Source organism: Oncorhynchus mykiss, chromosome 11 (genome assembly GCF_057628025.1).
Source record: "Oncorhynchus mykiss isolate SJ-2025 chromosome 11, ASM5762802v1, whole genome shotgun sequence".
NCBI lineage: Eukaryota > Metazoa > Chordata > Actinopteri > Salmoniformes > Salmonidae > Oncorhynchus > Oncorhynchus mykiss.
This window is the reverse complement of record NC_143032.1, coordinates 49,276,138-49,290,454: the sequence shown is the minus strand read 5'-3', so window position 1 is coordinate 49,290,454 and position 14,317 is coordinate 49,276,138. Positions and strand designations below refer to the sequence as shown.

General features: G+C 42.0%; 2 protein-coding genes across 18 annotated transcripts in view; one reads left to right on the top strand and one right to left on the bottom strand.

Moving 5' to 3' along the window:
* LOC110535786 (uncharacterized) overlaps positions 1-9,486 on the bottom strand; it is a 74,743-nt gene extending 65,257 nt beyond the window's left edge. The window contains exon 1 of the mRNA XM_036935599.2: positions 9,423-9,486. The gene's annotated coding sequence lies outside the window, so the exon portion shown is untranslated. The remainder of the gene's footprint in view (positions 1-9,422) is intronic.
* A 4,142-nt stretch (positions 9,487-13,628) lies between these two features.
* Positions 13,629-14,317, top strand: part of LOC110535782 (intermembrane lipid transfer protein VPS13A) — a 59,399-nt gene continuing 58,710 nt past the window's right edge. For all 17 annotated transcript variants that reach the window (XR_016484509.1, XR_016484510.1, XR_016484512.1 and 14 more), the window contains exon 1: positions 13,629-14,225. Coding sequence is in view for 13 of the 17 variants with exons in the window: in XM_090190306.1 (XP_090046432.1) it covers positions 14,126-14,225 (100 nt within the window). In the remaining 4 variants the exon portion in view is untranslated. The remainder of the gene's footprint in view (positions 14,226-14,317) is intronic.

Below are 14,317 nucleotides of genomic sequence, written 5' to 3'. Positions count from 1 at the left end.
AATGTATGAGTGAATGTGTCTAAGAGCAGAGACAGAGAAAAAGTGAGGGGAGGATATAAGTACTCAAGAGCGATATGATCTCACATTACAGGTAGGTGTAGGTTTCTTCATCACGCGTGACAATCTGTCTTCTGCAGTTTGATTTTGAAGTTTACATTAGGGTGCTTGCTTTCACAATATACTGTAGACACACTTCCTATGCCACAGGGCCCGTAATCATAAAGTTTCTCAGAGTAGAAGTGCTGCTGATCTAGGATAAGTTTTTTATTTTAGACTATAATCATCGACAGAGGGGACCTGATCCTAGATCAGCCCTCTTACTCGGAGATGGTTTATGTAAACTGACCCAGACCTTGCAGCAGAGGCTACCGGTATGGTAGCTACGCAGGAACGGCGGGGTCTAGCTACGACCCACTGTTCTAGTCTCTCGTTAGTGTTAATTGCAGCTGTGGCAGCGGTTAAAGGAAAGGTCTTCCACTGACTCTCGGATCATTTATCTCTCCATTAGAGGAAGCACTTGGGTTTTTATTGGTGCAATAAAGTCTATCTTAACTCACCTGACCCCTGAGCGCGGTGGGGCCCCTGACTCCCTCTGCATATTCATCATCTCACTCGGAGCGTGAGGGAACACGGGCATGTTGTTCCTCCCAATCACTTAATTACTGTTATCTTTAATTAGGCAAACAAGGGGAACTGGATTAATCGCACAGACAAAGACCCCGGCGCGTAGTGTGTGTGTGTTTGTGTGTTTGTGTGTGTGTGTGTGTGTGTTTGAGCATGCGTGTGTGTCAAGGCATGTTCTCTCTCACACAAGTTTGTGTCACTTTGTTATTCATTGTCTGACTTTTAATTTTACACAATGTTTCATTTTTATAATAAACAAATTGTTGTTGTGCTTAACTGGACCCATGGAAATAATCAAAAACCATCCACTGAAAGACACTTGAGATACTGTGAATTTTTTGCTTTGATATCTATCCATTGAAAAAAAGAAAAGTTTATGGCAAAATGTTCAAAACCCCAAAGATCTGTCCTATATGAATAAATCAAGATTTTTGTCCATGAAAACATCAATAGCAAAATCACGCAGGTTAAATTCAGTCTGAAAGGTTCAATTCAGTCTGCTTGCACCCTCTAGTGGCCATTAGGACTCATGTGTTCATGGACAAAACCTCAAATGAAACATTGGGTCTGATCCCAAATCAACTTCTAAACCCTACCTACACCCTATACACTTGAAGAGATCTGTGTGGCGGTGGGAAGTCTGCCACACCATCCATCCCTACTTCCTTACTGCGCCAAACACAAATAGAATTCTGACAGTCTGGAACTTTGTAGGGCTTGCTTTTGAGTGCACACAGTTTGTGCTACAAATTACATCGCAACGATTCATTTACAACCAGTGTCTGTGTTTGCCATCTCCAGTTGTGCCGCACTGTATAAAGGGTGCACGCACAGAACAGTTCGGTCTTGTTCCCCTGCTCGGAAGGGATTTCCACATAACACGACAATTTGAATAGCCACTCTAGCTACGCCCTCATGTCAGTCCTAGCAAGCTAGCAAGTAGGCTAGGTAGTGCTAGGTATCAACAGCCAATCCAGTACGGGCTGGAAACTATAGTGAGCTTCGATTGGTCAATAGCGCTTGCATAAAGTTCAGCTTTACCTAACTTTGGTCCCTCTCTGTTGACGCCCCCCTCCGTTGAAAATGAATTGGGCTCCGTTATTTCATCACACCCATCGTGTTTTGTGGAAATGCAACGTCACAGAGCGTTCACACTATAAAAGCAGCAGTCGCATAGCCACGCTAACCTCGCCCTCGTGTGGGTGTTAACAAGCTAGCAAGCAAGCCAGGTAGTGCAACATGTCAACCATAGAGAATGAAAAAGGCCTCTAGTGGTCAAAAGGCATATTAAGCATGGTCGGCGACATTGAGGGCTTCCACCACGCTTCCGCCATTTTAAGTAGTCAAAATAGTTAACTGGGTGGGGATTCCTATGGGTTTTAGCCTCAATGGAGCTGCCCATGATATCACAGACGCTGTAATGGCAGAGATATAAAGATGAGTCCTCTATCTATTTCTATGGTATTAACAGCCATTGTCAGCCAGTCCAGTAAGGGTTGGAAGCTATGGTGAGCTTTGATTGGTCACTCTCCTGTCCCGTTCAGCTCCCTCGCCCATGCTCGAGTCGCTAAACGGTCCCCCCGCCCACTCTGCTTCTCTCGCTTTCCTTCCATTGACAGCGAATGAGTGTGTTCGAGCTGGAAGCTTAACGAAACCGACGGTAGACAGAGTCAGCGAATAAAGTCTGGGGAGGTGCATCTGCCACAGCCGAAAGTCGTACACTGAATTGGTTTTCCAACAGCAAGGTTCAGATCAACATGGATGGCAGTGTCAACATAGCTTATCTCAGCTCACTGGTCACCATAGCAGCACCCACCCATAGCACGCGCTCCAGCAGGTATATCTCACTAGTTACCCACAAAGCCAATTCCTACTTTGGCCTCCTTTCCTTCCAGTTCTCTGCTGCCAATAACTGGAACGAACTGCAAAAATCACTGAAGCTGGAGACTCATATCTCCCTCACCAGCTTTAAGCACCAGCTGTCAGAGCAGCTCACAGATCACTGCACATTTTCCATCTGTAAATATCCCATACAACTTTCTCATTCTCATACTGTATTGCACCCCTGCGGGGCCAGACGGATTACCAATGACGTGTGCTCTGGGCATGTGCTGACCAACTGGCAGGTGTCTTCACTGACATTTTCAACATGTCCCTGATTAAGTCTGTAATACCAACATGTTTCGAGCAGACCACCATAGTCCCTGTGCCCAAGAACACAAAAGCAACCTTCCTAAATGACTACAGACTCGTAGCACTCATGGCTGTAGCCATGAAGTGCTTTGAAAGGTTGGTAATGGTTCACATCAACACCATTATCCCAGAAACCCTAGACCCACTCCAATTTGCATACCACCCAACCAGATCCACAGATGATGCAATCTCTATTGCACTCCACACTGCCCTTTCCCACCTGGACAAAAGGAACACTTAGGTGAGAATGCTATTCATTGACTACAGCTCAGTGTTCAACACCATAGTACCCTCAAAGCTCATCACTAAACTGGATCCTGGACTTCCTGACAGGCCGGCCCCAGGTGGTGAGGGTAGGTAGCAACACATCTGCCACGCTGATCCTCAACACTGGAGCTCCCCAGGGGTGCGCACTCAGTCCCCTCCTATACTCCCTGTTCACCCACGACTGCATGGCCAAGCACGACTCCAACACCATCATTAAGTTTGCAGACGACACAACAGTGGTAGGCCTGATCACCGACAATGACGAGACAGCCTATAGGGAGGAAGTCACAGACCTGGCCGGGTGGTGCCAGAATAACAACCTATCCCTCAACATAACCAAGACTAAGGAGATTATTGTGGACTACAGGAAAAGGAGGAGAGAGCACGCCCCCATTCTCATCGATGGGGCTGTAGTGGAGCAGGTTGAGAGCTTCAAGTTCCTTGGTGTCCACATCAACAACAAACTAGAATGGTCCAAACACACCAAGACAGACGTGAAGAGGGCACGACAAAGCCTATTCCCCCTCAGGAAACTAAAAAGATTTGGCATGGGTCCTGAGATCCTCAAAAGGTTCTACAGCTGCAACATCAAGAGCATCCTAACTGGTTGCATCACTGCCTGGTACGGCAACTGCTCGGCCTCTGACCGCAAGGCACTACAGAGGGTAGTGCGTACGGCCCAGTACATCACTGGGGCTAAGCTGCCTGCCATCCAGGACCTCTACACCAGGCGGTGTCAGAGGAAGGCCCTAAAAATTGTCAAAGACCCCAGCCACCCCAATCATAGACTGTTCTCTCTACTACAACATGGCAAGCGGTACCGGAGTGCCAAGTCTAGGACATAAAGGCTTCTCAACAGTTTTTACCCCCAAGCCATAAGACTCCTGAACAGGTAATCAAATGGCTACCCAGACTATTTGCATTGTGTGCCCCACCTCCAACCCCTCTTTTTACGCTGCTGCTACTCTCTGTTTATCGTATATGCATAGTCACTTTAACCATATCTACATGTACATACTACCTCAATCAGCCTGACTAACCGGTGTCTGTATGTAGCCTCGCTACTTTTATAGCCTCGCTACTGTATATAGCCTGTCTTTTTATTGTTGTTTTATTTATTTACCTACCTATTGTTCACCTAATACCTTTTTTGCACTATTGGTTAAAGCCTGTAAGTAAGCATTTCACTGTAAGGTTGTATTCAGAGCATGTGGCAAGTAAACTTTGATTTGATATCTCTACTTACACATTCATCTTCTGCACATCAATCACTCCAGTGTTTAATTGGTATATTGTAATTACTTCGCCACCATGACCTATTTATTGCCTTGGGGGTTAAGGGGGTTATCTTACCTCATTTGCACACACTGTATATAGACTTTTTCTACTGTATTATTGACTGTATGTTTGTGTATGTCACGACTTCTGCCGAAGTTGTTCCCTCTCCTTGTTCGGGCGGCGTTCGGCGGTCGACGTCACCGGCTTTCTAGCTGCCACCGATCCATGTTTCATTTTTCCTTTTGTTTTGTCTGTTTTACACACCTGGTTCCCATCTCATAGTTATGTTCCTTATTTAACCCTCTGGTTTCCCTTTCTGTTTTGTGAGTGATTGTCTTTCGTGTGTTGGAGTTCGAGTCCTGTTTTGTCCTTGTTTTGTAACGGGATTTTTTGTTACGTTCTTGGATTGAGTAAATACAGTGTTTTTTACTCTTACCTGTGTCCTACGCCTGACTCCTTCGCTATCTTCTAGATAGACTCTGACAGTTTATTCCATGTGTAACTCTGTGTTGTTGTGTGTGTCGAACTGCTTTGCCTTATTCTTGGCCAGGTCGCAGTTGTAAATGAGAACTTGTTCTCAACTAGCCTACCTGGTTAAATAAAGGTGAAATAAAAAAAAAAAATTCCAGACTGAAAAGATTTTGTTGCATAAAAAAGTTCCTCCTCTTTAAGTTGGCCTTCACACAGGTATTTCTGTAAATGTGTTACTTTTACAATATTATTATTAGGAATGAAATCCTTACAGTTAACATCATTCAGTGGAAATGGAGGAGACTGAAAAGAAAACATATGCTTCAAATATTTAGCTTCCTCATTCAAAATATCATTTGATGAATCATGGATAACTCCATTTGTAATGAGTTTCTATAAATTATTTTTGGTAGAATTTCTATGTTGAAGATTCACGAAAAATGTGGTGCATTTTTCACAATTTTGCATCCAATTCGCCTTTATTTTTTTGCAATACATTACACTTGATAGTTCTTAAATAAGTACCTCCAATTATTTTAAATCTATTTTGTGCCTCTATAGTACAGTTTCCATTACCATCTTCCTGCACTGTTACTTCCTCTATTTGCTTTATTTGTCTAATCTCTTGTCCTAAACTGCTTTGGTTTTAATGATGAGTATTGTATTGAATAGCCTCTAAAAGTACATTTTGAGGTGTCCCATACAATAAGGGGATCTGCTGTACCTATGTTGTAAAAAATAAAAAGAGTCAATTATTAATTATTTTATCTTAGGTAAGAACAACTTGTCATCCAATATGCTTTGATTAAATGTCCAATATCCCTGTCCACGTGAACATTCTGGGAGAGTTACATGGAGGCCAATTAGATGGTGGTCCGATCACATTCGGTCTCCTGTTAATACTTATTTTAACCTTTTGATGCCAGCAAGAACAAGACTAGGAAGTCATCAAGATGGCTAGCTTGATTTAGCCTCCTCCATGTATATCTCACTAGGTCAGGGTTTTTCAACTTCCATATACCCACTAGTTATAATGTATCCATGATCTTTGTGGTCTCCTTAAGTGCTTGAGGGTGATAGTTTGTAGAGTGATTTCCTTTACGATCCATTGAGGTACTTAAAGCCGTATTATAATCTCCCACCATAATAATAGATTATTTTGTTGCTTGTGAGCTCAATAGATTATTATATATATATATAACAAAAGTGTGGATCATCATTATTTGGCCAATATAGATTAATTAGACAGATCTGTTGTTGGTCCAATAGCATCTTTAAAATAATTTATCTTCCTTAGCAGCTAGTTAGCATTTAATTTGTTGGGGGTAAATACAAGGCGAATGTATTGATAAGTCATTTGTCCTTATTTTAAATTGTATTTCTTGCCCTTATTTTAAGTGCTCTAAAACCCACTATGGAAAAAATTTATAGTGGAAAAACTATTGGAACCATTTCCATTTATGGGCATTATGACTCATTCTCTGGTACTCTCTTGCATTGGTTTATTTCATTTTGGGTATTTTTATGTCTGATACAGTCAGTGACTGCAGTTCTCATTAATGTCTTATAGGGTTTTGTGTGATATGCACATTTTGACAGGCCATGTAAAAACCTACCCGTTTGATTAATCGTGAATGGTTTAGCCCGTTTTGGGAGTGTCAAGTTCAGGTAGCCTTTATGGCTTCCTCAATTGTTGCGGATAACTGGTTGTGAAACAACGTGTGTTGTCTCTCTTGTATGTTTTAGGCTATCTAGGTATGTTGCCCTGTGTCCATGTTGGACTATCACTTTTGCACTGTTTTCATTGGGCTGCACTGTAAATTAAATGTATATTTTCTCCATATTTTTATTCTGAGGTTTACTCTGTGCGCTCAAACCCTCCTAAGTAGACTGTTGGCTCCCACTGTATTTTAACATACTGGAAAGGTATAAGCAACATGGTACTTGATTCACCTTTGGATTCTGACACTTGTGCTATATTGCTTAATGCTTATACCTAGGGCTGTGGAGGTCATGACATTTTGTCATCAGGTGATTGTCATGAAAATAACTGCCGGTATTACGCTAATTGACCATCAATCTGATGCAGACTTTTGAAACATCTACATTTTAAAAAGTAAAATAAATCAATTTAATACATCTTACACCAATACATCCATTAATTAGGTCTAAAGGAACATTATGAAGAAAATGTAGCCTATTTCGGAAGACCAGAATAGCATATTCTGAGTTGTCTTTATTTTAGGCCCTGATTTGGCTATGCCATATGACTGTGGGTTACATTACTTCATTTAGCAGGCAATACTTGCTTATATTCCTTGGCAATATTTATTATTATTATTTTATAGTAAAAACAAATTTACGATAAAAATTATTGTGGGGGCTGTCTTGTTAGACTTCAGTGCAGCTTATGACATTATTGATCATAGTCTGCTGCTGGAAAAACATATGTGTTATGGCTTTACACCCTCTGCTATAATGTGGATTAAAAAAAACATACTTGTCTAACAGAACACAGAGGGTGTTCTTTAATGGAAGCCTATCAAATATAATCCAGTTAGAATCAGGAACTCCCCAGGGTAGCTGTTTAGGCCCCTTGCTTTTTTCAATTTTTACAAACGACATGCCACTGACTTTGAGTAAAGCCAGAGTTTCTATGTATGCGGATGACTCAACACAACTGAAATGACTGCAACACTCAACAAAGAGATGCATTTAGTTTCAGAGTGGGTGACAAGCAATAAGTTAGGCCAACATATTTCTAAAACTAAAAGCATTGTATTCGGAACAAAACACTCACTAAACCATAAACCTCAGCTAAATCTTGTAATAAATAATATGGAAATTGAGCAAGTTGAGATGACTAAACTGCTTGGAGTAACACTAGATTGTAAACTGTCATGGTCAAAACATATTGATGCAGTAATTGCTAAGATGGGGAGAAGTCTGTCTATAATAAAGCGATGCTCTGCCTTCTTAACAACACTAACAACAAGGCAGGTCCTACAGGCCCTAGTTTTGTCGCACCTTGACTACTGTACAGTTGTGTGGTCAGGTTCCACAAAAAAGGACTTTGCAATTGGCTCACGGCTGGCATGGCAGGCCCTTGGATGTACACAGAGAGCTAAAATTAATAATATGCATACCAATCTCTCCTGGCTGAAAGTGGAGGAGAGACCGACTTCATCCCTACTTTTATTTATGAGAGGTATTGACATGTTGAATGCACGGAGCTGTCTGTCTAAACTACTGGCACACAGCTCGGACACCCATGCATACCCCACAAGACATGCCACAAGAGGTCTCTTCAGTTCCCAAGTCCAGAACAGAAGGCCCACAGTGTGTTGTGAGATCTGTGAATGTATTGTAATGTTTTAAAATTGTATAAACTGCCTTAATTTTGCCTGACCCCAGGAAAAATAGCTGCTGCTTATGCATTATGGGGATCCATAATAAATACAAATAGAAAGGATATTTTCCACAAATGATTTCTGCGGGTGTGAGCACATGCGTGCATATATGTGTTGGGCAGTTAAAAATCTTTAAGGGTATATTAACGCACCCGTAACATAATAAGAGAATCCCCATAAAAATCTGTCAGTTTCAGCCCACATGAATTATCTTAACCTGCCACGTTAGTCATATTGATGAGACCAAGGCTCAGCGTGATAAGCATACATGCTTCTTTTGATGAAGGGGAAAACCACTAAACAAACGTGACGCTACATACCAACGAGTGCGAACATGCAACTACACATAGACAATAACCAACAAAACCAACATGGAAAATGGCAACCTAAATAGGATCCCCAATCAGAGACAAAGACAAACAGCTACCTCAGATTGGGAACCGATTCAGGCCACCATAGACCTATATATACCTAGACAAACCAAAACCCCATAGATGTACAAAAAACCCAGGCCACCATAGACCTATATATACCTAGACAAACCAAAACCCCATAGATGTACAAAAAACCCAAGACAAGTTAAAAACACACATACCACCCTCGTCACACCCTGACCTAACCAAAATAATAAAGAAAACAACGATAACTAAGGTCAGGGCATGACACCACGTTAATTCTCCTAACCTGCCACGTTAATTCTCCTAACCTGCTATGTTAGTTATCCTGACCTGCCACGTTAATCATCCTGACCTGCTAAATGTGTTATCCTAACCTATCATGATAATTATACTAACCTGCTACGTTTATTCTCCTAACCTGCCATGTTAATTATCTTAACCTGCCTAACTGGTTCAGCTAAAATGCTACAAGGAAGCAGGAAGTAGCCACGCAAAACGGTCTTGAGTTGCAACAAGATCTCCCCAATTGGCTGTTAGGTTTCGACTTGACACACCCTCCTCCCACTTGTTTCGCAACGCCCACTTTCAGACACTCCACATATACAGTTACCCCATAGTAGAGAATGGTGGAGACCTCTAGTGGCCACCATGTTTCCACCATTTTAAAGTGGTCAAAGTATTCAACTGGGTCGGGATTCCTATGGGTTGTAGCCACTGAGGTATAATAACCGGAGACTGCATCCAAGATGTCCAACAGTTGTTTTCAAGCTTATCTACTCACATTTGCATATGCCGATTCGTGGACCGTCTATGTCCGAGTTGCATCCGATTTATATGAACCAACATCACATGCGCAGTAGCACTCAATGTGCACCGGGAGCATCAGCGACATCATCAGGTCATCCAAAAACATGGTAGACATTAGATGAATAGAAACATTTTATATCTTCGTTGTGAGTGATGAAAAACAAAATTGTCCTCGGCGACAATTATTTGAGTAATTCAATGGATGTTTTGTGCACAATGGTGATTACTAAAAAGTCTTACGATGAATTTTCTAGTCTGATTTCTCTATGTGGCCGTCTAAGGAAATTGTCTTTCTGGGCCGGGCATCAGTTAAACTGCAGTACCGAAGCAAACCTGTAGGAGAAGTCGAAACCATGCTCTGGGCCGGAACACTGGGCCCTTGGTTGTAGCCTCATGCCCGACGCTTCGAACACACCGACTGTGATGTTGTGTTTCGATTTTCCAGAAGTACATTCATTTCCAATGGAACGCTGCGTTTGCCTTACAGCATTGCGTTGCAGAGGAAGTTGCAGTGAGTTCTGTGTGGTCGAACGTATGCATCAAATTGTATGTGTAGACTTGACAGAAAGTAGCAAAATGTGAATGTTGAATTTTTGTTGCACACATATCCAGTAAAAAAAAAAAAGGTGATTACATAATAAAAACAGTTTGACTGGAGAATTTCTTTACATTTTTTTATTCATTTATTTGCCAAGGATATTTATTCGATGACATCCACAAATTAATTGTGAGAGACTATAATATAATTTCCCTCAAATGCAGTTTTGGAGCGAAATGCAATAATACATAGTCAAGATAGCAGAGTAGGCTCTTTCAACAATGAGACCAACGTTGTAGAAAGTTGTCTTGATCGCGCTGTTGAGCCGTGACCAGCCCCGCCGAAAGCGCAGGTCTGTGTGGTTCCAGAGACGATTAAAGTCCCGAAAGCAGGCAGGGGAGTTCCACCGTCTCATTCAAGAGCTACGAATGTTTGGAGAGGAATTCCGAAGTTACTTTCGTCTGGACCGAAGCCAGTTCGATCACCTGCTCCAGATGATTGGAGCCAGGATCGCCCGGATGGATACCAACTACCCGGAGTCCATCAGCCCAGTTGAACTCCTGGCGATTTGTCTCCGGTAAACTACATTCTAGTACATTTTTAAAGCTTTTGATACCATAATTGATTGATACATTGTTTTTATGTGCAACCTAGCTAGCTAAAGGGCTCTCTAGTTAATAGTTCCTATTTGATATCAGATGTACTTTTACAGAATGTTCATTAGGATTATAACTTTCCCAAAGTTGGTTTATAATCCTTTTTTAATTATACAATGTCACCAAATGAAAAGAAAGTTGAGGTGCCTTCTGCCCTGATGAAGGTAGGCTAGTCTTCTCCAGGACGCATTGTTGTTCAAGACAGTTACAGTCATTCATTACATTCTTATTGGACTCACATATACTCTTAGAGAAAAAGGTTCCAAAAGTGTCCTTCTGCTTTCCCCATAGGATAACCATTTTTGGTTCCAGGTATAACCCTTTGGGGAAAATGTTATACATGGAACCCAATAGGGTTCTACTTGGAACCAAAAGGGGTACTACCTGGAACCAAAAAGGGATCTCCTATGGGGACAGCCGGAGAACCCTTTTAAGTAGATTGTACCATTCTTTCTAAGAGTAGAGTTGGCCTGGGCTACAGTTTATTGATATAGTCGTAGACTGAATTGTACTGTTTCAAGGCATTGTTAATGATGGTTGATGAGTATTACAATCTAATTAGTAGAGCATAATAAACAGTAATGAGGTAGCTATATGAGTAGATAGAATATGTGGGTGGAATTCAAGTTACACACAATATTGATAATTCTTTTGAATTATATTTTAGATTCTTGGCGACAGGGGACTCCTACAGGATCATTGGATTCAGCTTCCGAGTTGGACGGTCCACGGTGGTAGGCATTGTCCCCTCTGTGGCACAAGCCATTTGGAACTGTCTGGTTGGTGAATACATGCCTGTCCCCAAGGAGGAAGACTGGAGGGCCATCGCTGCCGAGTTCCTGGAGAGGTGGAATTTCCCCAACTGTCTTGGCTCCATTGACGGGAAACATGTAGTAATCCAGGCTCCACCGTGCTCAGGTTCGCAATTCTACAACTACAAGAGTACATATTCAGTTGTACTCTTGGCTGTAGTAGATGCCATCTACTGTTTCCACTTTGTCGATGTTGGTGCTTACGGGAAGGGAAGTGATGGCGGGACCCTCCGGGACTCTGCCTTTGGCCAGGCACTTCAGGATGGCACCCTGGAAATTCCACCACCTGCATCACTCCCTGGAGCTGAAGACCTGGGACCTGTTCCCCACGTCTTCGTCGGAGACAAGGGCTTCCCTTTAAGACCCAAACTCATGAGGCCCTACGCTGGACGCCAGCTGCCATTGCCAAAGCCTGTAAGGATCTTTAAGAAACGATTGTCCAGGGCAAGGTTAGTTGTTGAATGTACCTTTGGGATTCTGGCAGCCCGTGGAGAATGTATTGGAGAGTGTTTGGTCTCAGCCCCGCAAATGTCGATGATCACATCGACAGCGTTATTGCATTGTGGTTCACCAGAAGTACATTCATTTCCAATGGAACGCTGCGTTTGCCTTGCAGCATTGAGTTGCAGAGGAAGTTGCAGTGCGTTCTGTGTGGTGCATATGTAACAGTTGTTAAAATACTTTGTGAATTTCAACAGGTTCATATATTAATATAGCATGTTGATTTGTTATTATGCATGCCTGTGTAACAGTATAGCTTCCGTCCCTCTCCTCGCCCCAACCTGGGCTCGAACCAGGGACCCTCTGCACACATCAACCACAGTCACTCACGAAGCATCGTTACCCATCGCGCCACAAAAGCTGCGGCCCTTGCAGAGCAAGGGGAACAACTACTTCGAGGTCTCAGAGCAGGTGACGTCACCGACTGAAACACTATTAGCGCGCACCACCGCTAACTAGCTAGCCATTTCACATCGGCCACACCTGCATCCTGGGAAATAGGGGAGCGCATACTTACCTTTTGCCCTGTGTGCTTGTGCTCAAATCATTTTAATGCACTTGGAGAGTTAGGCACACTTGTTCTGTCATGTTCAGGAAAGTTAGATTCCTTTAAGTACAGAGTCATGAATAATGTTGTATATTTAGAGTTTACTCATAAGTGGATGGTATTGTAAAGATGCTATTGTAATTGTACTTGTTAGGATGATATTAACATTCTGAATTCAACATGTGGTTACTAGCTAGCTAAGATACTGTATGTGTTATTGTAGCTATTGTGTATTGTGTGTCTATGTTGTAGAGAGAAGCGACGATTGGCAGAACATATTTGTTCTCTACAAATGTTCTGCCTTTTCTTTTGGATGCAGGTATGTGGTTTTATCTACAGTGAGGGGAAAAAGTATTTGATCCCCTGCAGATTTTGTATGTTTGCCCACTGACAAAGAAATGATCCGTCTATAGTTTTAATGGTAGGTTTATTTGAACAGTGAGGTGTGACAGAATAACAAAAAAATCCAGAAAAACTAGTGTCAAAAATGTTATAAATTGATTTGCATTTTAATGAGGGAAATAAGTATTTGATCCCTTCTCAATCAGAAACATTTCTGGCTCCCAAGTGTCTTTTATACAGGTAACGAGCTGAGATTAGGATCAAATAATTTTTTCCCTCACTGTATGTAAAATGAGCGTTGTGTTGATCCATTATAAGGAGAGGCTGTTCTCACTTTTGTATTTTAAAATAATCGATGCACTTGGAGAGAGGCAAAGTTTGGCAGAACATTTGTGCTCTACAAATGTTTTGTCTATTCTTTTGGATGCAGGAGAGTGAACTCTGATACATTAAAGCAACCTGATCTCTGAAGTCCACCGCTTTAGTCTTAATCAATCACACACAACGCTGTCACAGACTTATAATGGCACAGACGTAAGGATGAGTCCTCTATCTATCTATTTAAATTACCCATATTTGGGCCATGGCTAGAATGGATCCAGATTTTGTCAAATTAACTCAAAAGTTGAAATGTTTTTTATTTGATCTAAACCTTTCCCTAATTTAATTTTTACTTATCTTAACCTGATATGTTAATTCTCATAAACTGCTACGAACCGACAACTCTGACTCATCGATCCACCTACAACACTCGCTAGGTATGCAGCATCGTCTGGATGTGTGCAACACAAATTCAACATTCAACTTCTGCTACAGCTTGACAGAAATTGTAGCAGAAAGTGTATGTTGAAATGTTGATGCACACAGGTCCAAATGATGCCGCCTGAGAACCATTTTGCACAAAATACTGTAGGTGTGACCTAGGCGTGACGTTAATTTTACGAAAGCTGCAACCTTTCTAGCCATGATCGTAAATTTCTACCTGTTCACCACTAATTAGGGCCCCCTGTGAATCATGGACCATAATTATGGTTCCTATTCTGTCACGGACTGTAACGATAATCTTCTTTGGCAAGAGGAAGATGAACCTTGCTGTGGATACTCCAAAGAGAATAATCTATTGACGCAAACACATGGCGTCAAGACCGTCCATGTGACCGAGCGTCGTTGGATATTTCAAGAAACAGGACCAGCCAGCTGTCATTATTAGCGACAGGCGAGCGAGTTAAGCGTTAAAACTGAATGTAAACATGGTGACCGAGAGGTGAACGAAACAGCAACATGGTCTTCGAAAGCGTGGTGGTAGATGTCCTAAACAGGTTTTTAGGGGATTACGTTGTAAACCTTGACAGCTCACAACTCAAGCTCGGGATTTGGGGAGGTAACGATTATGTGTTACGGTTAGCTTCCTTGCTAGCCACCCTAGCTAGTTAGCTAAACGTCAGTTCAGAAACCTGCAGCTGTCACTGTCAT